Source organism: Patagioenas fasciata, chromosome 5 (assembly GCF_037038585.1).
Source record: "Patagioenas fasciata isolate bPatFas1 chromosome 5, bPatFas1.hap1, whole genome shotgun sequence".
NCBI lineage: Eukaryota > Metazoa > Chordata > Aves > Columbiformes > Columbidae > Patagioenas > Patagioenas fasciata.
This window is the reverse complement of record NC_092524.1, coordinates 12916370-12940854: the sequence shown is the minus strand read 5'-3', so window position 1 is coordinate 12940854 and position 24485 is coordinate 12916370. Positions and strand designations below refer to the sequence as shown.

At 42.3% G+C, this 24485-nt stretch overlaps 1 protein-coding gene across 3 annotated transcripts in view; it reads left to right on the top strand.

Moving 5' to 3' along the window:
• Positions 1-446: 446 nt before the first annotated feature.
• Positions 447-24485, top strand: part of RRAS2 (RAS related 2) — a 44716-nt gene continuing 20677 nt past the window's right edge. Inside the window, exon 1 of one of the 3 annotated variants that reach the window (XM_065839427.2) lies at positions 447-769. In XM_065839427.2, coding sequence (XP_065695499.1) covers positions 665-769 — 105 coding nt within the window. In that variant the 5' untranslated portion in view covers positions 447-664. Of the gene's footprint in view, positions 770-1248; positions 1411-2236; positions 2318-24485 lie in introns of those variants that run through there. The other 2 variants (XM_065839428.2, XM_071808929.1) reach the window with 2 other exon arrangements.

Sequence of the window (24485 nt, the reverse complement as noted above, 5' to 3'; positions counted from 1 at the left end):
TCCGTCCCCACCTCATGGGTATTCAAAGAGGCTTATTAATGTTGATGAAGCACTCAGCAGCGGGAGGACAGGCGCCCCGGCAAAGCCCATGAGGAAATCACTAATTACCTCTTCAGCGCTCAGTTTTGGAGGGGGAGCGCGTGGCGATCGGGGGCTGTCACAACCCACACGTTACAAACAAAGAAGTGTGGTGCCGAAGGGCCGGGTCTGGGCGCTTCACTTCGCCCAGCCCCAGCCCCAGCCCCAGCCCCAGCCCCAGCCCCAGCCCCAGCCCCAGCCCCAGCCCCAGCCCCAGCCCCGCAGCTCCCACAGCTCCCACCGCCGGGCCGCTCTGCCCACGGGAGCGCGGCGTCGGGAGGGTGAGCGTCAGGTCCCGCCCCCTCATGCATATAGTCGCTGTCATTAGCATGTCGATGAGGGGGGTTCCGCCCCCCGGCGGCCATTTGTAGCCGCGGCGCCCTGGCTGCGGGGCGGGCGGTGCTCCGTGCGCTCGGCGCTGCCGCACGGTGGGGCGCTGCCGGCGGCGCACTCGGTGGAGCGCAGGAGCAGCGGGGCCTGCGGCTGCTCAGCTCCGGCGGGCCGCGAAGGAGGGAGGAGAGCGGGAGGGAGAGAGGCGCCGGACCCGGCGGCGGCGCTGCCGCGATCGCCTCCGCTCGGCTCCCCGATGGCCGCGGGCTGCAGGGACGGCCCGGGGCAGGAGAAGTACCGGCTGGTGGTGGTGGGCGGCGGCGGCGTGGGCAAGTCGGCGCTCACCATCCAGTTCATCCAGGTGAGGGGCCGCGGCGTCCGAGGCGGGGAGCCGCTCCACCCGGCCGCGACGCCGGGGCCTGGGCGCTGCCCGGCGCTCAGCGCGGGGGGGTCGGGGCCGGCGCGGCGGGCGGCAGCTCCCGGAGGCGCCGCGGGCCGGTGGCGGGGCTCGCCGCGCCGCCGGGCGAGGAAGCGGGAAGCCCGGGGCGGGGAGGCGGCGGCGTGACCTTGAGGGGCTCGGGGCGGTGGTTGGGGCGCGGCGCCCCGGCGTGTCGGGGGCCCCCGGGAAGGTTCTGGAGGGCGGGAAGGGGCGGACGCCGCTCCCGCTCCGCCGGGCGCCTCCGCCGCGCCGCGCGGCTCCGCGGGCGGGCGCCGCCGGGGTGGGGTTGCTCCGCGCCGGGGCTGCGGGGTGGTGGGGGCGCTGGGTCCGGCCCCGCGCTCCGCCCGGGAAACGGCAGCCGCGGTAACCGGGGGAGCGGTGACACTTGGCGTCCGGCTCCGAAACAGCTGCCCGGGGCTGAGCCCCCGGCTCTTGTGCCGGCCCGGGCAGGGGTGCGGGACCTCCTACAGCCCCCCAGGCAATAGCGGCTCGCACGGAGTGGGTCGCGATGTACTGGCTCAGGACGGCGATCTCCCTCCCGCCCCGCTGAGCTCCTGCTGTTGGTGCGTGCTTCAACTTACAGATAATTGAACTTTTTGGGTTTTTTTCTTAATAATTTCCCGTAAAAACCGTGACAGAATAGGTGATGTAAAGTGTGCGTATCAATCTAATGAGGAAGAACCTTTTTTCCTGTTCTGCTGCTAATTCAGCCATACTCCTCTTATTTATTTTCTGCCCTGTTGCATTTAGCATTTCTGCTGCTGTCATGGGAGTGTTATTAATCCACCTCTGTCTGTTTACGGTGGAAGGAGGAGACAACTACTTGCATTCTGCTTGCTGGTATTGCTGATGGCAGATGAACAGATCTGGAGAGAATGACTTTTTGTTTGTTTTCTTTAATTCTACTGAGGGGAGAGGCCATAATAGTCTACCTTCTGCTAAGACAGGCTGTTTGGCAACGAGGCAAGCTTGTCTTTTAACACTGGGGGCAATTGTATTCTCAAAAAATGTTTTGTTAGAGCAGAGGATCCAATAGCAAATAGACCTTTTTTTTTTTTTCTAAAACTTCAGATATTCTTTGTTAATGTGTGCATACATCTGTTTGTTAGCTGTCATATCGTGCTGAGAATTTAAGCTCTGTGGTGTAGGCTAAGGAACTACATAGAAAACAGCACTTTAAAAATCTGAGTGAGTACTGGATACCAAATGCTTAGAACATCCAGTACTGTACAAGACATTAAAATAACTGGCAGTTTAGGAGAACTGGTTCTTTTGAAATTTATTTTGAACAGTGCATTTGAGATGGAAAGGAAATGTGTGTTGTGCAGGTGCCTTGTTTGCTGGACACATAGGCAGCTGGTCAGATACTGCTAAGAGACGGGCTTGCTGGTCTGCTGGAGGGTGATGGGGCTGGAACAACCACGGTCATGGATGTGCGTGGATTGGATTCCTCATTGCTTGTATATGGAGGTAATTTCTGTGGTTGACTGAAGCTGGTTTAAAGTACCATTCACTCAAACATGGTGGTGCTGCCTGCATCTTCCTGTGGATATCTGAACTGGTTGTGACAGTCATGTGTGCACTGGACACAGCTTCAGTTCTGAAGTGCTGCCGTATTGGAAAATGTTGCCAAATGGATCTGTGGAGTCCTTGGCTATGTTAAAGACTCTTGGATAATTTTAACTTCATGCAAAATAATGCTGTATTTCTATTAAAGACATAAGGGGGGAAAAAAGTGAATTTCACACTTGGTGCTTTGGTAAGTCTATTTATTTTAACAGCAGTAAGGTTCTGCTGAGTACTTGCTAATTTCAATATTTGAGTTCTGGTAGACATTCATTCTTTAAGCTAAAAGTGTGAGCTACACCCTGATAGTAGTAAAAGTTTTTATTTAAGTGCTGTGACTGACACTTGTTTTCCAGTGAATATCTGCGAAAGAGGAACCTGTGTCCACTCTGTCACGTATAAGGATCTCTTCAAATTAATAGCAGAAAAATAAACAGTTCACTTTGAAAGAGTGCTGAGGGAACAGCACTGTAGCGTGAAGCTGACATGTTGAGGGTGAACTCTTCAGAACAAGTTATTGTCAGATTGTATTAAGTTATCTGCATATTTTTGCCCTTTCAACTTCTTTATCTTGAGATAAAATCATGCCATCACAAAGTGATGAATTCAGCCTCTGGGGAAAAAAAAAAAAAAAGATAAAAATAGCTGGGAAGTGAAGACCTCCTGAGTAGAACCTCACTGATCTTAGAGAAGAGTTTTGTTTTGTTTCTCTGCTTGCTGTGTAGGTACAGACAATAAGAGATGAGACTTGGTGTATAGTTTATATACCACAGTGTCTTCCTGAGCTCTTAAAGTTTATGATGATATCAAGTGTGTGCGATGCAACCACTTCTGTAGTTTCTGTTTGGCAAGTGTATTGCCAAATATGTTGTTTGTCTCTTAAGGCTGGGTAGAAACTGCTCCAAATAATTTTAAAATTGATTACAAACAAGTCACATGCTTCATTTTTGGAATTTCTTGGGATTAAGTGACAAACTTGTAGCTGCCTTTACTACTGCCACATGACAAATCTTGATGTCAGTGAAGGATTTAAATGTTCTTTTGTTGCTTTACATCTTGTGTTTAAAATACAGTTGTCAACAACTCCTTTTTGAAGCTTTAAAATGAAAGTTTCTTGCTAGTGATACTAGCAAATTTTTCCACACTTGGTCTTGCTTTCCTATAATCCTGTATTTAACTTTTAGTAAATCAGTGCTCAGGTATGGTTACTCTTGATTCTCCTTCAGTGCTGTTGATTATTTTGCAGTAAATGTGGTGATAGGATATTGTGGGAAATCACGTGCTGAGATTTTATGTTGCATCTTTGAAAATCTAAGGAGGATTCATATTTGAAAATGGGGAAGCTGTTCCTTTACTTCAGATGAAATAAATGAAAACGAAGCTATAGGAAGAACCAGTTCATCTTCTTTCATTTGCCAGCTCTTGGGGTTTGTGCACAGCGCATCCTTCCCAGCCTTGTTTTAGGTGTTGGTGGGGCAACAGGTAGTATTTGTTCTTAAAACAGTAGTAATGCCTGAGCTTGGACTCTTATTATGGCAGTGATCAGCACGTAAAGCACTCCTGTGCACCCTGTCCTGTGTGAAAGTATCGGTTCCTGAAGGTTGTTGTGCCTCACTCTGAGCTGAAACAACAATGTTTTTGTAAGGGGGCTGAGTGAGCAAATCCGTGCCATACAATGAAAGCTCTTTCATGTCCTGAGTTCAGCATCGCTGTGCTAACTAGTACAGTGCAGTAGGAATGGGACACGAGATGCAACTGGTGGCTTGCCTATAATTGCTTTTGATCGTGGGTTCACTTGTCAGGAGTTCATCTAACAACTTGGACTACTTTTAGAGTATGAACGAGCAGATCAAAGCTTTCAGTGGTTAGGTGTGTTCCTCAAAATTCTTCCTCTGGGGAGATAAATACAGCTTGATATTGCTGTTGGTGGGCCAGGATTTCATCCTGGAAATACCAAATCATTTCCTTTAAATCAGGATATGATATATGAATTTACTGCTGTCGAGTCTGTGCCCTGTTAAGACAGGAAGCGAAGACATTTTAATTGTAGAGGAGAGCTGATGGGATCTGTTGCAGCTATAAACTCTAGGAAAGCAGCAGTGAATAATAGCTCAACATTACACTACGGCATTCTGTAAAACTGTAAGTGGTAGAACTTAGCATTCCTTCTCTTATTTAAAACATACACAAATAATCCATCATGCTCATGTCCCAAGAGGCAGAAAACTTTTAAAGCACGTTGCAGCCAGTTAACTGGGCTCTTTGCGGGTGGAGGCATTTGGGAGCGTGAGCTGTGCAGAGCACACAGCTGTTGCCACAATAGCTTTTCTCCAGCTGTCATGCAGAGGTCTGTCACAAAATACCCCGCATTCCCTTCTAACTCAGCCCTTTGTAATGTTCAGGTTTCCTTGCTCAAAGGGAACACAGCCTGGCAAATACCTAATCACCCTCTGCATTTTTTTCACCCTGCAGTTGCCATTTACTTCATGCTTTTTTTTTCTTGTTAAACTGAACAATGTATAGCTAGTTTTAGCAGTAGACAGCAAGAGAGCCGCTGATGTTTTATTCTTTCAAATTTGCTCCACTAAACAGTGGATGCTTTTGATCAGAATTGTTAAAATTGTTTGTCACACTGGTTTACCTCTTCATAAAACTGTAGCTTTTGTGTTGTGACAATGACATGTCTGTTTTTGCACACACAGACTTTGGTGACTTACAAGAATGTGTTAGTTAATAAATGTCACTAGAACCTTAAGATGATATTGACTGGATATAATTCAGTGTGGCTGAGTTGAGATTAGTTTGTCAATCAGCTTAATGTTAACTATGGTAATGCATGAACACGTCTGAGACTGCTAAAACACTTAATGTAATATAAAATATATTTAGAGGTCCAGTGTGTGTGTATTTTTTGTTTGTTTACTGATTTCATGCTATATTTACAAGCTTAATTCTTACTGCCAGGTTTGTAAACTGAACTATTTTTCCTACTGTTCTTAAACTGTCAGTAACAAGTTCTAATTGGAGCTGAGCTTACTGTTCTGCTAACCAATGAGTAAGCAGAGTTGGATGTAGATTTGTTGACTGCTCTAAAATAGAGTAGTAAAGCAGATTGAAAAGCAACAACTGAAAACGCAGCTGGTGTTGGAGCCGGCGTGCTGGATGTTTGACAGACCCCGATGGACCACAGCTAGACTTGGGGGGTGTGCAACCCCCTTGGCAGTTTCTAGGTATTCTGACTAACCATCAAAAAACCACAAAAAGTTCTTCAAGTAAGCACATAAGAAAATCAAGGGGATAAAATGCCATGAATTCCAGGCTACAGATTCATGCAGGGCTACGCTAGGACTGGTATGCTTACATTTTGATAAAGCATGGGGCCTTCTTGCAGTAAGTAGTGCAATGTAACGCAAGGTGACAAAATGCAGTTTAGGAGAGCGAGCGACTGATTGTTGGCCTCTGTTGAGGTTAAAGGTGGGAAATAAAAGTTGGAGTCAAAACAAAACACTTGTGATGCAGTCACCTGGAATAATAAGGGCTGCTTGTTGCGCTTCTTGTGAAACTTGAGCTGCCCGGCTCCTTGCTTCCCAGAGCACTGCTACCAAACAAAAGATTTGTCTCGCTCTGGTTAATTGTAGATCCACAACCTGGGAAATGTAGTCGATGATTTGAGGCTTAATTTGCAGGCAAGAAGGAAGCGCTGGTTTGCATGTTGGTGTTCTGGTGTAGCTTGCAGTGGTATATGCATTGTAACTTTGCCAGCAGGGCTGCTGTGTGTTAATGTACATATAGGGTAGATCTGAGCTGAGTTCAAAAGCTGGCATGAATTTGGATAGTGCTTAAATTTTGAGGTGCTGATCATTCCAGTTTTGAGGAATTTCCAGTCCTTTCCCAAAGTGAAATTCCTTTGGGATAACTAAAACCACACTGCGGATGGAAAGCACCTTTCCATGCGTTAACCCCTAGCAGCAGTTGCTTATATAGCAAGTAAATATTGACGTACCTTTTAGTTATCAGGTTGTCTCCTACCGTCACTTGCACACGGAGTTCTGGCGCAGCTTCCCGGATTGCTGCCCGCTGTGTCCTTTGCACTCTTGGGATGAATCGGCAGCCGCTGGCCCACAGCCCTGTTCCTCTTGACCGTGCTTGAGGGAGAGGCTTCTGCTCCTGGTTTTGGCTGGAGCACAAATTCCAGTATTCAGTAGTGGTGGTAGAGGGTGGCTCTTATAAGTAGAGCCCTTATATTGAGAGAGCTTTGAAGGACCTGAATGGCTCGTGTTTGTATACCTTATGCAACCTGTCTGCGTCTAAAGAAAGTGTTACTGGCGCTGAAAATGTGACTGAGCTCCTTCACGTGCCTGAAGATAAACACCAGCTTCATGAAGTGAAATGCAGCAGCCTTCTGGCTAGCGGGTAGGAAGCTAGGGTTTTCTGCAAACCTTCCTAAATGAGTCACTCTCCAGGTCTAGACTGGTGTGACACAAGTAGGTAATTTCTCCATTGATTCTGATGATTCAGGGGACTTAACTGTGCTCGTTTGGTCTTGTATTCGGTTATGGTCATAAGCACTGTTAAAGGAAAACGTGACATCCAGGTAAATGCAGCAGTTACTGTAAATATGTATGATGTCAAGAAGTGTGTAAAACCAGCATTAAAGCTGGGATCACACCTGTAATGTGGGGTTGGTTTTTTTTTTTTTTACTTTTCCCTGTTGCTTTGCAATTGAAAGATTTCTGGATGTAGCTTTGATCAACCAAGACAAATTCTTGCTGAAAAAGGTAGACTTAGTGGGATCCAGATTGAAAAACTTGATGATAAATACTACCGGTAGGCAATATTGGCCTGGCAAATGGTTTGCCTTGCAAAGTTACTTGAGTTTTGTTTTGAAATGCTGACAGATAGTAGCAGTAGCCTGTTATTACCAATTTAGTGTTGAGATGAATCCCAGGTGAACTATTTCTATCTGGGCAGTGAGTCAGGCCTTACATATTTGCCTTGATCTCTGTCTTTCTTTACTAAGATAGATGTGCTCTGTGATTGTGAACAATTTTTTTCTCTTTTTTTACCTTGCGTTCTTTGTGTGCCTGTGTTCTCACAGCTTAAGTGTGGTTGCATCTCTGGTCCAGGATGGCCTGTAAGGCACTCTGTAGGAGCAGGTAATTCGGAAGAAAATATTTTTCCTCTCTTTGTAACTTAATGACTTGAAGTAGATAGCAGACAAAAAGGATGTTTACCTAATCTATTTGCTTTGCCTTTTCTTACTTATTCTCTGATGAGGACATACCATGTGTGTACTGCAGCTAGTCATGTCCCAGTGTGTGAACTGCCTGATATGCATCACCAGTTCCAGACGGAACTTCTGTGAGATTAAAGTTACTTTTTATGGGTTGCTTGCTTCTACTTGTTGCCTTAGGAGGGCTGTCTGGAATGTAGTGCACGAGCTGTTCACGATGAAGTTAAAGGAGGTCACATATTCACATTTGAAGTGCTTGATCTTGCAACTAATCAAGCATTGTGTGCAGCGCTGCCTGTCGTTAGAGTGAGGTCTGGGCTTCTTATCTGCCGCTGGGAAGGGACAGGCTGGAAAACTTGCACCTTGGCTGTCCCCAGGTGTCCATAGAGCCTGGAACCTGAGCTGGGGGGTGGCTGTGGGGATTGTGCTGCACTTCTCTGGTCACGGGGGGAAGTGCTGTCAACTCTGCTCACTGTGGGGATCCTGCTGGGTGATTAAGTGCTGTGATAATTTTTTATTTTTTTTGTAACATACAAAAGCTCACAAAGGACTTAAAAGGAGAAGGTGCATTTCCAGAGGCTTGTGTGGAGCCCAAAACTGTGGTGGAAAGCAAGAGCTGTGTGTGCTGGAGCTGTGGTGGATCAGAGTGGCATACTGGTGCAGCTGGAGAACCGTGAGGGCAAGTTGATGGTTGGTTTGCTTTTCGGAAGAGACAGCCAGAGGGGAGCACAAAGCTGGGGAAATGGTTTTTCTCTTCAAGCCTGAAGAACAGGGCTTTGCTGTAATTGAGGGTTTAATTCAATAAACTGGTACTACCAGTAAGGAAAACTGCTCAACAGGTCCCCATACTGCCACAGCAGTTTACCACTATAGCTATTTACTCCATGTAGTTCACTGCAACTCCACAAGCACTCAGAGTTAAAAATAACCAGGGAATGTTTTTAGCCGGGATCGGTTACCCTGTCTGGGTCGCTCTGCAAACAACTTCATCTGGCAGTTGTGCTCGTTTGACCAGACCCGCACCGGCGTCTAGGCCATGTCCAGAAAGTAAACTGGTGAGTCTAGATAGCAGTGAGTTCAGATGGTAGGAATGTACACAAAAGGGCGCTATTAAAGATAGCATAAAGTACTAGCTGTTAGGACCAGTGTGCATTAATAATTAACTAGATGTTAGCACTGACACATAAAAATGTCACAGTTCACACAAAAAACCTAGTTTAATGCTCATAACCAAAGTATTCAGCAAAGATCTTTATGCAGAAGACCTATGAGAAGGGTTATTTCTCAAAAGTGTAGCCTTGGGTACGTATTCATAACTTTTATCTGTGGCACTTTCTTCAACTCTTTTAAGCCAAAAAATGAACTTGAGTTTCCCCAAAGCATACAAGGAAATTGTTTTTCCAGTCCTGTTCTGAGTATTCTGTAACTGTAGTGATAAACTGTTGAGTCACTAGTTCTATTTGCTAGGAAAAGGTGAAATTTCAAAAGCACTGCAGTTACCATTTTGAGTTTTTCTGACAAAAATACCTTGCTCACCTTGTACCACAGAGCATCTTCAGCATTCCTCCATTTAAGGAGATCTAAACCTATAAACCTGTAAGCAAATCTGAATATTTTGCTCCTTATGTGGTAAGTAGACCATGAAATGGAAGGATGCCAGTAATAAATCTGTGTGCAAAATCTGGCATCTTTGGGTAGAAAAGTGATCTATTAAACTTCTGTTATTAGGCTTAATTCTATGTAAGAAAAGTTAATGGGATTACAGTAATGTGCACTGTTTGAAGTAGGGGGTTTAGAAATTCTTTTCATAATGGTATTTCTGTGTTTGTCTCTCTTTTTATGAAGGTCCTTTATAATAATGTGTAAAAAGCAGTTGTTGATAACATACTTCTGTATGTGCTACCAGCTCTACTACTTAAGAAACAAGACCTTGTTATAAGTGCATATAATGTTTTCCTCTACTATAATAGCTCACACTAAGAAGTCTAATCTGAAAAAAAAAAGTAGCAGTGATGTATTTAAATGAATTCTCACTTGGTGTGACCCAGCAATACTAAAAATGCAATTATAAGTCTATTTTAATTTTGTCTTACAATTTCAATTGCTCCTTGGGATTTTTTTTTCTGGTTGTTTGTCTTCAAAGTCCTGCAGAAACACTGTCCTTGCACCTTCTTCCTGACTCCCCCAGAGTCTAAACAAAGCTATCTGAATATTGAGCACATGTCCCAACTGTTTCCAAGACACAAATATATGTGCTGCATCATTTTGATTTGCCATACTTTGACCTCGCTTTAACATGTCCCTCCTCCCCATGAACCGGGTTCTCATCTTGCTGGGGGTTTTCAACGTGACAACCTGCTTGGGGTCTTGAAATATCATGGATGGGGACAATAACCTGTGCTCAGCAGCTTTCCTGTAGCACTGCAGTGAATTTGGAAAACCTTGTCAGTGGGTTGTATGCTATGATAAACAGTTTCCAGACCCTCAAGTTTGAAAGTAAACCCACGAGGCCAAAATCCGTAGCACATGAGCAAGGTAAAGCAACTTTATTGGTTAAATCAAAGGTGTCTTGCCTTGCTGTCTGAGAGTATTAAAATAAGAAGTTTTAAACTGTGGAAATATATCTCATTTCTGTCTCTATAGGGGTAAATTGTGTGTGTGGTGGTGTTTTGTTTTTTCTCCCCTAGAAACTGAATGTTCAACCTGTGGCATGCAGTGGATGGGCCACTATGAATAAATATCCCAACTTGGTACTTCTAAAGGTGGCTCTTAACAGATTGTCGCCAACCAACAGCGCTGTTGACTGTTTAGCTTTGGTTCGGATGCTTGTTCTTCTAGCTTTTTCAAGTCCAGAAGTCTCTTTCCATAAACTAATAGTATACTAAGCTGCTGTATGGTCCTGTGTATAGTTTAACTATTTCTCCAGCTTTGTACACAATATTATGTTATACAAATGATACTGCCAATTGCCAAAGTAAAAAACCTTAAAGCTCTTGTCTTGTTTGATTGCTGCAATAACTAAGCATCTAAGCTGTATTCCACACCTGAATTATTGAAAGATCAATCATCTGGGGGCATTCTCTCAAGCTGTCAGAAAGGAGTAGAGCTGCTTACTGTAACTTCTGGAGCATGACTTTAGCATTAAATGTTACATGAAAACAGGTCTTCAGAAGTAGAGAATTTAAGATGCTTCTCCTTTTAGCAGTTACAGAGTTCATAACGTGCTCTGTTACATTGCTTCAGCCATGGGGGGTGATGCTGTAGAAAGGATCACAGAAACGCGGGTGAAGTTCTCTGTAGCTGAGACCTGTGTGCAGGGGGAGTGGTGGGACAGGCGACAGCTTCTGCAGCGGGTTAACCACTGAAGACGTGTGTACAACTGCATGAAACCTTGTGCGACGGGGGAAGGTTAACTTGTTCCAGCTCTGCACAGAGAATGAGACTTATTATTGTGTACAGCGAACACAAGAAGACTTGCAAGATGCTCCTGTGTATAGCACTGAGTCCTGTTATCTGATCAGAGGGTGTTCAGCTGAAATCTCTGACTTTAGACTGTGTTAGATCAGCTAATGGAGCAAGAGGTTTGATTTCTTTCAGCTGGAAATGTCTGAGCCTTCAAGCTGCTGAGGTCTTCTGACGAGTCCAGCTACAGCAGGTGCCTGTGCATCATCTTGGAGACCTCTGAGGCTGAAAGTTAATTACCTGTCAGTGGAGTTAGCTCTTTGATCCCCTCGGGTATTAATTCTGAGAGAATTACTTTGTGTGAGGAGACATTTTTAAATTGAGTGTTTTACTTTTAACAAGAGTGTTTAAAGCCTGAGAAAATTCTGAATTGTGGCCTAAATCTATTAACTGTAGAAAATATTTTCCTTGGAGTTTCTGCTTTGTTTCTCTCTTGCTGGAAAGGTGCACTCAAATATATTGATGCATACATCTCAATTTTTTTTAATTTAAAAAGGATACTTCGAAGCTCAGCTTTTGAAGTCATTAAAGACACTTCTAAATTTTGCTCTCTAGAAGTTTTTGCACCTATTAGGATGGGTATAATGTATATCACATAAGCAAAGGATTTGGCAGTTTTTTTTTTGTCTGTGAAACTGATTTTATGTTATGTATGTCCTACGGAGGCTGATGAAATTCACTGATGTTTGTAAATTTAAAACTGCCCAGTATCTATCTTGGTGGGACTTTATGGGAAAAGAGCCTCAGATCTGCAGTAGTCAACTTCCTTGTCCTGGTATTATCTGCCTTCTTCCAAGTAGGTTACATTCCACACATTTTTAATAGTAGCTTCCCCTCCTCCATAGCTGCTTTGACTTGTTTTGTGGGAGGACTTGAATATTTCAACTGACACACCAGAAGTCTTCTCCCAAAAAAGGAAACCAATAATAGAATCCACTTCGAGCAGAATTTGAAAATAATCTGATCTCTGCTGACTTGGATGTCTGTTCAGAGGAATTGTGACCTGGGGTCTTAAAATCCTGCTGAGTTAGGGATTTTACTCAAGGTTTAACAGTTTAGGATTTTTCTAGCTCAAAGCCTGTTATAGAATTGCGCCTTGGAATTCTGCGTTCTGTGCATTTCTTCAGTTTACAAATATTGTAAGGAAAATAAAAGCCCTGCATCTCTTAATGTGATCTCCTGAAAAAGGTGCTCGCTGCCTCCCTGTGTGAGGGAGGGTGGTCATCTGGAAGAATTTGTTCAGGGTGATTGCAGAAGATGAATAATTTAAGCTGCAGCCACTTGCTTCAGACTAGATAATTGAGACCGAGTTTTGTAACAGCTGAACAGTTTATGTTAAAAATCTACTGCACTGTGTGGGCTGTTTTATACATGAGTACCTCCATGCCAGTTGAGTAGCCTGCGCAATGTGAGAATATCTTCGCTTTTCACCCGCACTAGTAATTCTTAGGAGATACTAATGTGATTGCCTAACACTATTCAGCTAGGTATTTATCATGTTTCTGTAATTTCTTCCTTGAATAGATTATATTACTGATCTCTCCTAAGTCTAGGAAATACATTAAATGTGATTAGTGAAAGGACCTCGCTGCTTGGTTCTCCTGGGCAAAACCCTTTCTGTGTCCTAGTTCTGTTATTGCTGACTGAGCATCTCCAAGCTGGAGCATGGACTTTCTATACTAGCACTTTGAAAGTGTGTTTCTGCAACCTGTGGCAGCTTGCGCTCCGAGCAGCGGGCTACCATAGCGGTTCGTCCAAAAGTATCTCTAGATTTGGTTTTGCATCTTATCTTCAGGATCTGACAGTCATTCCTAAACCTGAAGCACATAGGGTATCAGTGCCAAAATATGTTTGTAGAGGACTTTGTAACTCTTCTTTCTCTCTAAAAGAACAAACAAACAAAACCACAAGAAAACCAAAAAAACAAAAACACCAAACAAACCAACCAACCAAAAGAAAAACCAACCCTAAACCAGCACAGCAGTGTGATCTTGATTCTGTCCAACAAGTCTGTGATGCACATGACCCATCTAATCAGCTTTGAGTTTTGATCATTAGGAATGGTCACTTTTCACATATGCCCAGGAAGTGAGTGTAGAAGACTTATGATGTAAATTAAAATACTTTCTAATGCTGGAAGAAAGCTCAAAACAGAAACTACTTGCCTTTAATTGGTAGCATCCACCCTGCCCTTGTAAATAACATGAGCTTTGCTGCATGTGGAAAGCTAACAGAGCTGCGTGGTGCTAATGCTGCCTTCAGAGGTTCTGTTCACACTTGGGTGTGTATGAGTTAACCAGGAAGAAGATAAGGTCTTCTGAAGGGTTTCTGCTTGTCCACCTGATGTACTGCCTGTCCGGTGGCTTCAAATGTGATTACTGGAAATATGAACAACACTGAATAGTCCATTATTCAAAGTATGATGAAGTTGAAGAACCTGTTTCTAATCTGTTAGAGTGAGAGAAACTGCAGTGTTTTTGTGTGGTTTTGGTGCAGAAGGCTGGCTGCCTGTGCATTCCACGCTCTGTTTTTTCTTCACTGAATGCCTTAACCTCAAGATCACTACTCGGTAGAATACGGGAGCGGAAATAGCAACAACAACAACAAAAAATAAACCCCCAAAACCCCTCTGATCAAACCCCATGCATTCTAAAACCTTCTTCTGAAAGTGAACAAATTGAAGGTCTCTGCACACCACTCACACATTTTAAGATGGCCTTAGCTGTACTGCTACCTCTCTGTGCATTTAAACAACATACTTGTGGAAGTTTTTTGCTCAATAAAGCAATCAAATAATAATGTTCTCTACTTATTTTAAGTGATACTTTATTGTGTGTGCCTGTCAGACCAGGGAAGAATACTGCGTCTTACAGTTTGGGTTTAGAAGTTACTGTATTGATGATTTTCTTAATGAAAACCAGTGCTTTTAGGTAATGGAGTGTGTTCTTCAGGATAAGATGTGTTGTCTTCTCCACTAGATGTATGACCTGTTTCGGTACAAGAGGGCAGTGGCATGCAGTGGGTTTGGCTATTTTGGTATGAGTCACTCACTTCTGTACATGTTATGAACTGGGCTCAGGTAACGTGTTCATTAGCGGCTTAGTTTCCATCAATGTGAACTTACTTGGAGAGAGGTGAACTTGAATTTGGTTTGTTCCTAGTGTTTTTGTTTGGGGATTTTTGTAACTGTTCTATACATAAACTCTTGGGTTACCGTTTTTTCTCCTTGCACAGTGCATGGGATTGCTAATTCTGTTGTTGCTGTGCCTTCTGCACTGCAGCATCAGCCTCCGCTTGGGTTATGGCCTCCAGCAACGAGGTGTGGAATGGCTGGGTTGCTTTAGAGGAGCCTGAAAGGCAGCTGGGAAGAGCAAGGTTAAGTTTCAGGGGTAAAAGGGCTTTCCTCCTGCAAAGTCTTATGGGGCCTGCCAAGTTGAAAGACTGTACACTAGTGTAGTGTAGCCAATTATGGTATTTGATAGTGTAGCTTTAATTTGTCATGTTAAGATGATAAACAAAAAGGATCTTCCTTGTAAGTTGCTAGTAGCCTGTGTGGAAATCTAATACTTTCTGTGCTGTTTCTTGGATTCATACTATTATCCTCTTTTCTGAGCTTGCTATGTGCTTTGAGAATATTTAATGGTTACAAATACATGAAGGATGAGTGTCACAAGGATGGACCCAGGCTCTTCTCGGTGACAGCCAACAGTAGGACAAGGGGAAATGGGTTCAAACTGGAACACAAAAGGTTCCACTTAAGTTTGAGAAGAAACTTGTTCTCAGTAAGGGTGACAGACACTGGACCAGGCTGCCCAGGGAGGTTGTGGAGTCTCCTATTCTGGAGACATTCAAAACCCACCTGGACACCTTCCTGTGTAACCTCATCTGGGTGTTCTGCTCCAGCAGGGGGATTGGACTGGATGATCTCTTGAGGTCCCTTCCAATCCCTAATGTTCTGTGATTCTGTATCTTATTTTTAAAGGCAAGATACTTAGTAACAAACAAATTACTGAGTTGCTTTTGTGGCAGTGGGTGTTCACAGAATCTGTCCTGAAGAAGGCAGCTTACTTCATTGGAGATTTGTTACAAGTCAGTGATTGTAAAATCAGAGAGGGGTAGCCACATGTGCTGGAAGAAACACGAGTGGCTTGACTGAGTTATTTTTCATCAGCCCTTGTCCTTCCTAGCTTTGATCATATCTTGTATATGGTTTAGATAGTATGTTTACTGATGCTTTTCATGATCTCTGTTCATATGATGTGCACCTGTGCTTTCCACATAGTGATGCTTTTCTCCTCAAATTATGTCTGTAAAGGAATATCATATAGAGAAGTCAGCATGTATTCTCTAATGCAAATGAACTAACTCATGTGATCTGGCTGCTCTGTGCAGGCTGAGGGCAGCTCCTAAGTTTAGAAAACAAGTTTATTTGAGAATTTATGTAAATTCTTTGTAAGAATGAGAGCACTTGGGACAGAAGGGAAATCCCCTTGCTGGAAACCCCCCAGAGCAAATCTGGACTCTGTGCTGTTGCTAAACTGAAGTGTATCTGAACTTGAACCCTTAGTTTTCAAGCTCAAACCTTTAATGAGTCTAAAAATCCAGAAACCTGCCAGTCTTGAGGAAGGGATGGTGGTCACAATGAGTGTGGTGTAGCAGAATCACAAATGCTTAAATTTTTTACTGGTGTGCGTAGCTTATTTTCCTTTAAAACTTGAAAGCCTGCTAAAATACAAGATAGTGTTTTATTTGAAACAGGAGGACAGGGAATCTCTTCAAGTGAAGTTTGGTAAAGAGCTGTACTTGAAGTTTTGTGTGGAGATACATGAGTGGCTCAGAAGGATTGTCTGTGCTCTGCTTAATAAAAAATGGCAGCAAAGCTGGGCTCAGATGTGTTTAAATAAGCACAGAAAGTTACAATGTTGCAAAAGGATGAGGAGAAAAATATTTTGTTTAACTGAATTGAACTATGATCTGCTGTGGGTAACCTGACAGTGATTCTGCTGTCTTCCAGCTGGGATGGGGCAGAAGCCACCATCAACAGAAAGGAAAGACCTTTGAGTCTGGGGAGTCTGCTGAGCTTTGGGACCTCAGAAGGGACAATACTGGAAATACGCTCTTTGAAAGGTTTGTGTCTCCGCAGCGCAGATGGTTTTAATGTGAGAGTCAGGTAAAGAGCAAGGGAAGAAAGCAAAAAGGAGGATGAGCATTTCTAGATCTGATGAGGATTCGTGTCCTCTCAACAGTCTTCAGTTCTGTAGATTTCTTTAATAGTCTCCAGAGAGTCTGCTGCTGTACTGGAGAAAGAGCATTTTGATACCAAAGCCCGCTTTGCAGTATTCACTTGCTAGCCAATTACTTAAGCAGAGCTATGTTTACAAGCTTTAGATGGCAGAACCAAGAGTGGAGAATGGCGGTCTCAGTGCTATGCTATTACAGCTTGTGTCCAGGTTAATATTTGGAGTACTTGGTCTTCAAACAATGAACAGCAACACACGTAGTTTCATGAGAGAAACTCTTCACTGGAAAGCTCGGATTTTGTATCCAGCTCCTCAAAGACATAAAGCGCTGTTTCCTTTCAGCAATCTGTGTGCTTCTCAGTGGGACTGTCCATAGTGTTTGCTCTCAGCTTGATCTTTAAGCTCTCCTTCCCCTTGGAGAAACCTCACTCAAACTGTGGGTACAGAACTAGTCTGGAACCAGCTCTAATATTGTGCTAAACAGGATGTTAGAGAAGAAAATACTAAACCTCACTTTGCAGTCATCCTAAGGTCTACGTGACTCTAGCAAATGCTTCTGGCCAAAACTGTGAATTCCCTAAACAACAAGGGATCATCTGTCAAAGGAGTGTTTAATGCAAATCCTGTTTTTTATCTGTTACTTAGAATCAGTTCCACCATGGGAAGTGATGCTGCTCAGTGTAAAACTCCTCCAGTCTTTCATTTGCCTTCTGTACTGCTACCATAAATGGCAACACTGAAGAAAAAAACCAAGCATTTGTTGACTGTGTGTAGTGTTTGGTTATGTAGCACCTCAGCTGAATGTTTGCTTGCAGTTTCTTGATGTGGTTCATAATAGATGTGGCTTTTTGTAATGTGAAAGTAGGTAATTGCACATAAAGCTGTAGTTTGTGGCATCGCATAGCGTGAAGTCGATCTTAAAATAAGTACAAGTCTGCTAACGCTCATCTTTAGCACACTGTGTCGCTGGGTTTTTCTCACTGAATGAGGCTGGTGCCTTACAGGGGATATGTTCATTTCTTTGGTTTTTTTTTTTTGCCTTTGTTATAACAGCACTTGATTTGGAGGTAGTTATGTTCTCACTGAGGTAAAACAGTCCTTGCTATTAAGATAATAAATTCTCTAAAAATATAAAAGACGGGATTAATACCTAACTGTTTAGGTCTTCTAGCTCGAAGGTCGTGTGAAATATTCATCTAACGTTGTTAATGCTATAGATGTTAAGTGATGCTGGTTATTGCTATCTTTTTCTATTCCATGCGGTGTCTATGGTAATTCCAAGCAAAAAATAAGCTCTCTCTGAGTTTCCAGTGTGTTTCCATGCCCTGTGATTTGGTGTGATGCTGACTAAGAGTGGTACTACACCTGCAGGTGTGGAGACCAAGGGCAAGAAACTCTGTGGTTGGTTTTAGTATAAGCAAATGTTTTGCTGGTAAATGTGCTTTTTATAGATGGAAATTGATGCTTGCTTAAATATGTAGACTGAACACCAAAGGTAAAAGCATTTTTAGTAAGATTTGAGAATATAAGCATGTTTCCATTTGACACTCTTGTGACTTCAAAATCTAAAGTTGCTGAAAGGGAAAATTCTGGCACTACTCAAGAGCACTTGAGTTGTGCTTACTGGGCCTGTAGGATCTTCCTTTTCCCTGTAGATCAGCTTCCAGCTAGTTTTAGCAAGACAGGGCTTGCAACCAGTTCCGCTCGATGAAATCTTGCTTGCAACCAGTTCTGCACTATGAAATCTTGCTCGCGTGTCAGGATTAGCAACTGTAAAATACACTTGGTAATTCTGGCTCCTGGAATTTGAGTCTGAACACATTTCCCCATATGTAACAGTATCAGTCATGTTGTGTTCTTAGAGTCTTCTTTAATTGGGAGGATAACACCACTTAACTTGCTTCTGTCAGCCTCCTTAGTAAACATTCCTATTTTGCTTGTACTATAATTCTGACACAGATTGGACTAAATGCACACTGTTAAAATAATTTGGGTAAAATAAGTATTGCACTGTTTGGTACTCTTGAGCTGAGCATAAGCAAGAATGGACTCGGGGTGAAGTGCACAGAACATGTTAGGCTCTGCGTAAACTTTAGATGTTAGTCTGCAAATTTGCTAGTTTGAGTTGATTCACTGGTTCTGAACAAGTTTGCGCCACTGAGGTATGGATGTAAGTGCGGCACAGACCTCAAAAAGAAGTAAAACACAAGGGCGGGAGCTACTGCAGGGCAGTATGTCTGGCTTGACTTGTGAGATACTGACCTAAAACATGGAACGGTGATTTCTTAAGCCCTCCCAACCAGGAATCTGGTTTAGGGTTTTGGTTTTTTTTTTGCTTGTTGTTTTTTCTTCTATTTAAGATATTTTTTTCTCTGTTATCTCTTGTAATTCTTCAAGGGGCTTAAGGTAACTGTTTCTAATGTAAAAGTTTCAATACACATGGCTTTGCTTCTGAAAGGTCAGAAACGGAATGCTCCATTTCCTATTGTAAACAATCCTCGTGCACTGTGCTGCCACTTACCACTTGAGGAGAAAACCAGTCTGAATTACTGTTGTCACATGTGAAGCAGGAGTAACCTTTGATCTTGAAATGTACTGCTGGTGGTAGTAAGATTATGAAGACACTCTCCAAGGACATTAAGATTTAACTTCTCTGCAGGCGCTGATTAGGCTGGAATAAAAGCATTGTGTTCTGCCAGTATCTGTGATGGAAAATACTCTGTATTATTTTTTTTTCAAAGCAGTTTGTCCTGCTGAAGCTTCATTTCATTTACACAATTCCACTTGGCAGGTTCTTTGAATGCCATATAGTGGATTTACAATCATTTGCTCTTATAGAAATCTGGAGTTTTTGAAAACAGTGGTATTAGTTTTAACCAATACTTATGAAGCAGTAGTGCCTACATATGTGAGACTAACCTCTGCTTAAAATACTTGTGCTTTCCCACAGACATCATGCCTTATTGTGATTTCTGGTCAGGCTGCATCATTGAAATCAGCGTTGGGTCTCTGCTGAGATGGAGTAGATTTCTCTGTCTTGCTTCAAGGGTGGAGTAACTTACCACATTGCTCTGCGAAGTTTGGTTGACAATGACCAGGTCCAGTTGTTGTTTTCGTTTGTTTTTTTCCTTCCACTTTGTCATGATCAGATCTGTCAAACAAAACAAAGGCACTGCTTGTGTGTCAGGAAGATCTGAACACACTGTCCCTAGTGTGAAAAGGTTTAAACAGTCTACTGTACTGAGGAAGAGATCCCCCTCGTTTCTTCTCACTCTCACGATTAGGCAGGTTAACATGATACCTTAAGTTAGCGACAAGGCAAAAAAAAACCCCTCCTGTGCTTTTTGGTATTTGGCTCTAAATCCCACACTAAGGTTATATGAGTAATTCTTCTCAGTGTGTCTGGGTTAAAAAACTGAGGCTGAAATGTCAATCTCTCGAATATCTTCTCACAGCGGGGACGTTAAGGGTATGGAGGTTACTGCTGGGCTGGGGAGTGACTGCCTTGTAGGTGCTCGGTTCTCCTTCCAGGTCCCTGCGTTGGCCCTGCCAGGAGCTGCTGAATCTGAAGTTACAGGGCTGGGGGGCGGAAGAACACTTTTTGACCAGTACAAATTCTCCCCTTATCTGAGGTTTTAATGCTTAGCCACAGACTTCTGAGAAATGGTTTCTGGAGGCAGAAAGCACATTTTGATCTTAGAATACAGTGTGATGAGCTGTACGGATGTGCAAAAATAGCTGGTGTTGGGGCGTGGCGGGTGGTCCCCACTGCTGAGGTGGTGGGACTGCGGGGCATTGGGTCCATCAGCCTGGCCTGGTGTGGTCATGTCTGTTGTGATGCAGGAAAGCTCAAGAACCTGCCATGTTAAAAGCGTGTATTTAGTGTGTTATTATCACTGTAGCTTTTTTTAGTGTGAACTTTTTGTTGATAGCTTGATCTCTGCAAGCTGTTTGGGTACCGTTTTCTAAGGCGAAGTTGCCTGGTGTGTTTTAATTTGAATTGATTTTGCTGTTATTTCATAGGTGGGCAACCAATTCTTTCATTGTAGTTTAAAATTTTCATGACTTGAAGAGAACCGCTTTGTGTATTTTACTTAGCTAGATGAAGATTTGGGGGGGAAGGCTAGCAATAATTAGCCTTGCTAATGAAAATAGATGGTTACGCAGCTGCCATTTCTGCGTTCCTGGCTCTTCTGGTTATGGCACTTTCAGAATTTAAAGATTATGGTCACTGTAGTTTGCAAAATGAGTCTAGACAGTCTAGTCTCAGGCCAAAAGGTTGGGGTTAAATAAATACATAAATTGGGAAAATAACGCTATTAGAACTGTGCTTATCTTCTGACACAATAGTTCTTAATAGATATAAGTACTATTTTATAGCTTTTGCCTAAAAAATTAGCTTCTAATGGTCAGTCAATACATCTTTGAAAAATAAAGTATTCCAGACTTCACTAATGAAACTCAATGTTTTTATGTTGGATATTGTCCAGGCTGCTGTTCAAAAATTCCATGGGATTAATTGTGGTAATAGAAAAAAATATAGGACAGGAACTAGTGTACTGCTGTCTATGGCTACAGTGATCTCATAGTATAAATGAGGTGTGTTACTGGCTCTGGAAGTCATCTTAACTTTTAATTACAGATTTGCTAATGATTTTGTGTCTCTTTCCTAACAAAACAAGTGGTACGAAGAAAACTTCTAGAAGCTTTTGCTCTTTTGGTTCAGTCCCTGTTTGACACTTATACATATTTTACATGATGTGTTTATATATATGAGTTGGTGGGAAGAGGCATCTTTCAGTGATATGCTATGAGCTTTCCTGAGGTGTCTGGACATTTAAAGGTGTTTGCAGTTGACAAGTGTTTGGGTGGGGGAGTTTCTTAAAGTTTTATTTAGCAATTTGAACTCTCTGGTCTCCTGATCATGCTACAGACAAGATCTGGAGTGGAGATGACAAAACCTCCCTCTTCCACTGGCAGGAAGCTGCTATTGTAGTTCAATTGTATTGTGAAATGCTATCCTACAAATAGGTAATCCTAACTCAAATCATTCTAGGAAACGGTGGGCTCTGGGTTTAATGGACTAACTAATCTGGCTGTATCTCTGTGTTAAATGTTTTAAGAGGAGAAACCTGAAGAACTTACCTTCCTTAGCCTTTCTACCTGGATCTTGCTGAACTGTGGTCCCAGTCCACATCTGTTTCCAAGCTATGGCAACCTACACAACTGATGATGGTGCCTGGCATTGTAAAGAGCTGAAATGTAATAGTAGGAAAAGGCTTTTACTACCTAAACCAGATCTCAATACCTTTCTTGTTCTGAAGGCAGTAACTTGAGAAATTTTTGACATTTTCAGGTACTTAAAATGTAAAGTAGAAGGTAATGTTACTAAAATGTTCTAGAGTTGTTGAAGTGAGGCTTTGTTTTACTGGCTTGTTTGAGCTAGAAGAACTTCTTGCTGCATTAATATAATTGTGTGGGTCCAAATGTCCATAACTGGGCTAAACAATCTGAAAAGTCCAATTAACAAGCAATTTGTTTGCAATACGAACCTGTGGTAAAGGTTCTGATTTGACATTAATACCTACACTCTCCTGGAACTTTTTTTTGCCATGGAATTAACTTTTCTAGTCTGCATTTCAGATATTCTAGTGTGTTCTTCAAGGAGTTGTGAAGTGGCTTCTTCGTAGACTGTAAATGCCTGAAACATGGGTGTTCTCATAGCCCCTAACCTGAAGTCTGTTGCTGTGGTTTAGTGAGGTTTAAGTTACTGAAGAGATATTTTGATTGATTGTGAGTCTTACCCTGTTACTGTACTTTTATTTGTAGATCAGAAGCTCTTACATTACACCACATATCTTGAGGTGTTCTATGATTTCATGTGTATGAGAAAAGGTATTGCAGTAACTTCTGCCCCACCAGGGGATTTTTTTGAGTAACCTTGCTTTCTTTTCACTTACAGCTATATTCCTCAGTATCTAGTTATACACATATCTTAAGATCAGGTATGCACTTTTTAAAAGACTATCATGGGCTTATTGAGGTAAAAAATGAGTTTGTCTTGAAGAGCTTGTGTGAGCCGCTATGTTGAAAACTCTGAACCTGATAGAATTTACTGGATGAAAAGATACTATGTAGCTCATATTTTAAACATCCGTTGAATTGCAAGTGGCCAAGATCTGGAAGAGTAAGTATTTGGTGTGTTCACAGTTCTTGCACACATTTACTGTGAAGCAAAAGTGAAATTAAATGAAATCTAGACTCATCTGTGCTTGCTCTATAGAGTACATTTTATAGTCAGACATGTTTCGACTTGAGAAATTGCATAGCTGCCTTCAAAGAACTTTGTAGGTGCTTACTGGCATTAGAAGGCATTAATTGAAGGCATTACAAAGGTGAAGGTAACATTCTCTAATCTTGAGTAATGAAGACCACATCACCAGGAAGCATTCAGGAGGCTGAAGTTTAATGTGTGGTGCTTGGTGTGGTTTCATTTTGAGAAACTTGAGAATTTTAAGTCAGAGACGAATGTTCCCAGGTTGGTGAGCTGCTGATACTGAGCTGATGTGCAATGTGGGGAGCCATAAGAAGATGTAAGAGCAGTGCAGGTTCAGTTTGAGTTTAAAATGGGAAAAGCTGCTTTTTTTTTTTTTTTTTTTTTAAATCAATCTGCAGTTTTTGAGGAAGATAGTATTTTAAGAGATATTCACATGCATTTCAAAATATATATTAAAAAAAAAAACCTACTCAGTATTCCTGTTATAGGCATGTAACCAGTACCCACTCTGTCCATAATTCAATTTATAAGAGTTCTCCTAACAGTATGTTTAAACTTGGCAGGATGTTAGCAAAAAGGAATGTAATGTTTTCCAATAAAGTAGTTGTTTATTCTTTAAGCCTCTATGACTTGAACATGTGCTGAGAGGCTGCCTTAGTTACATTTCAAAGTCGCACTTTCATTTTTTCGCACGCATGGTTTCTTATTTTTTTTCCACAGAATTTTGTAATTATCTGCTTAGCAGTTAAAAACTTGCCAGCTTTCTGTTACAGGAGTGTTGAAAGGTATAAAGACCTGATGGATGTTCCCTTTCAGAGCACAAAAGTCGATTTGGTTTTGGTCTGTCTTCCTGAAGCTTAGTCAACTGTGTGACCTGCACAATAAGTTGATGCTCCAAAACCCATGTGGCTCTTAAATCCCTGACAAGTCAGTCCTGCTGATTGTGGATGAGATCTGTGGAATTTCCCAGTGTGTGGGTATCTAGAGAAACATCACTGGAAACGCATGTGTTTATGGATATGAAGTTAGTGTTCATTTAGGAAATATCAATATTAAAGGTGCACAGACAGAATTCAGAGATGTGTATTAGTCTTTAGACTAAAGCCATTTTACCCTCTGTACCCCTTTTCCCTTGCTTCCACCATCCCAACGCATGTTTCCCAACACCTGTGAGGGAAAGAGTGAGTTTTGCTTTTAGGTACTTTGACCACAACAAAGCCCATGGAGAAAAGAACTGTGTTGTATTTGGCTGTGTGCAATAAATATGCCCATGTACTGAACACAGATTTCCTAATAGTTTTTCTGATGTGCTTGTTCAGTGATCACTGTATATGGAAGGGCAGGGAGTGGAGAGGGAGAGAAGAAAATGTGGCCATGTATAAGCACTAACTCATGCTTTTAGTGTTTCCAGACCAAGCACAAGCTCTTGATAATCCATGTATTGCATAAAAAAAGGGGAAGACTTACCTATTCTCAACTGAGTCAGATGTTTACTTTTGTAACCTACTCGATCTTATTCAGAATGTACAATTTTATTTTTTCTGTCTTTGAATGATGTGTTGTGTCATAATCTAATGGATGCACTCTGGGGCTGCCTTGGGTTATTAAAGAACTTTGCATACTGTGTCGTGATTGTTGCCTTTAACAGAACCATTAAGATTTGATTATGTGTGTATTTAATCATGAATATCAATATTATATGTATATGTAGTGCTAGTTTTTCAGGAACAAATAAAAGAACTTTTCAACTTTTGTATTAATTTCCAAAGGGTTTAGCTTGTATATGGCTCATGGCATCTTTCACTATAACTTTCTTCAGTTTAATCAGCATCTTTCTTTGTGTCTCAGTTTTTACTGTAC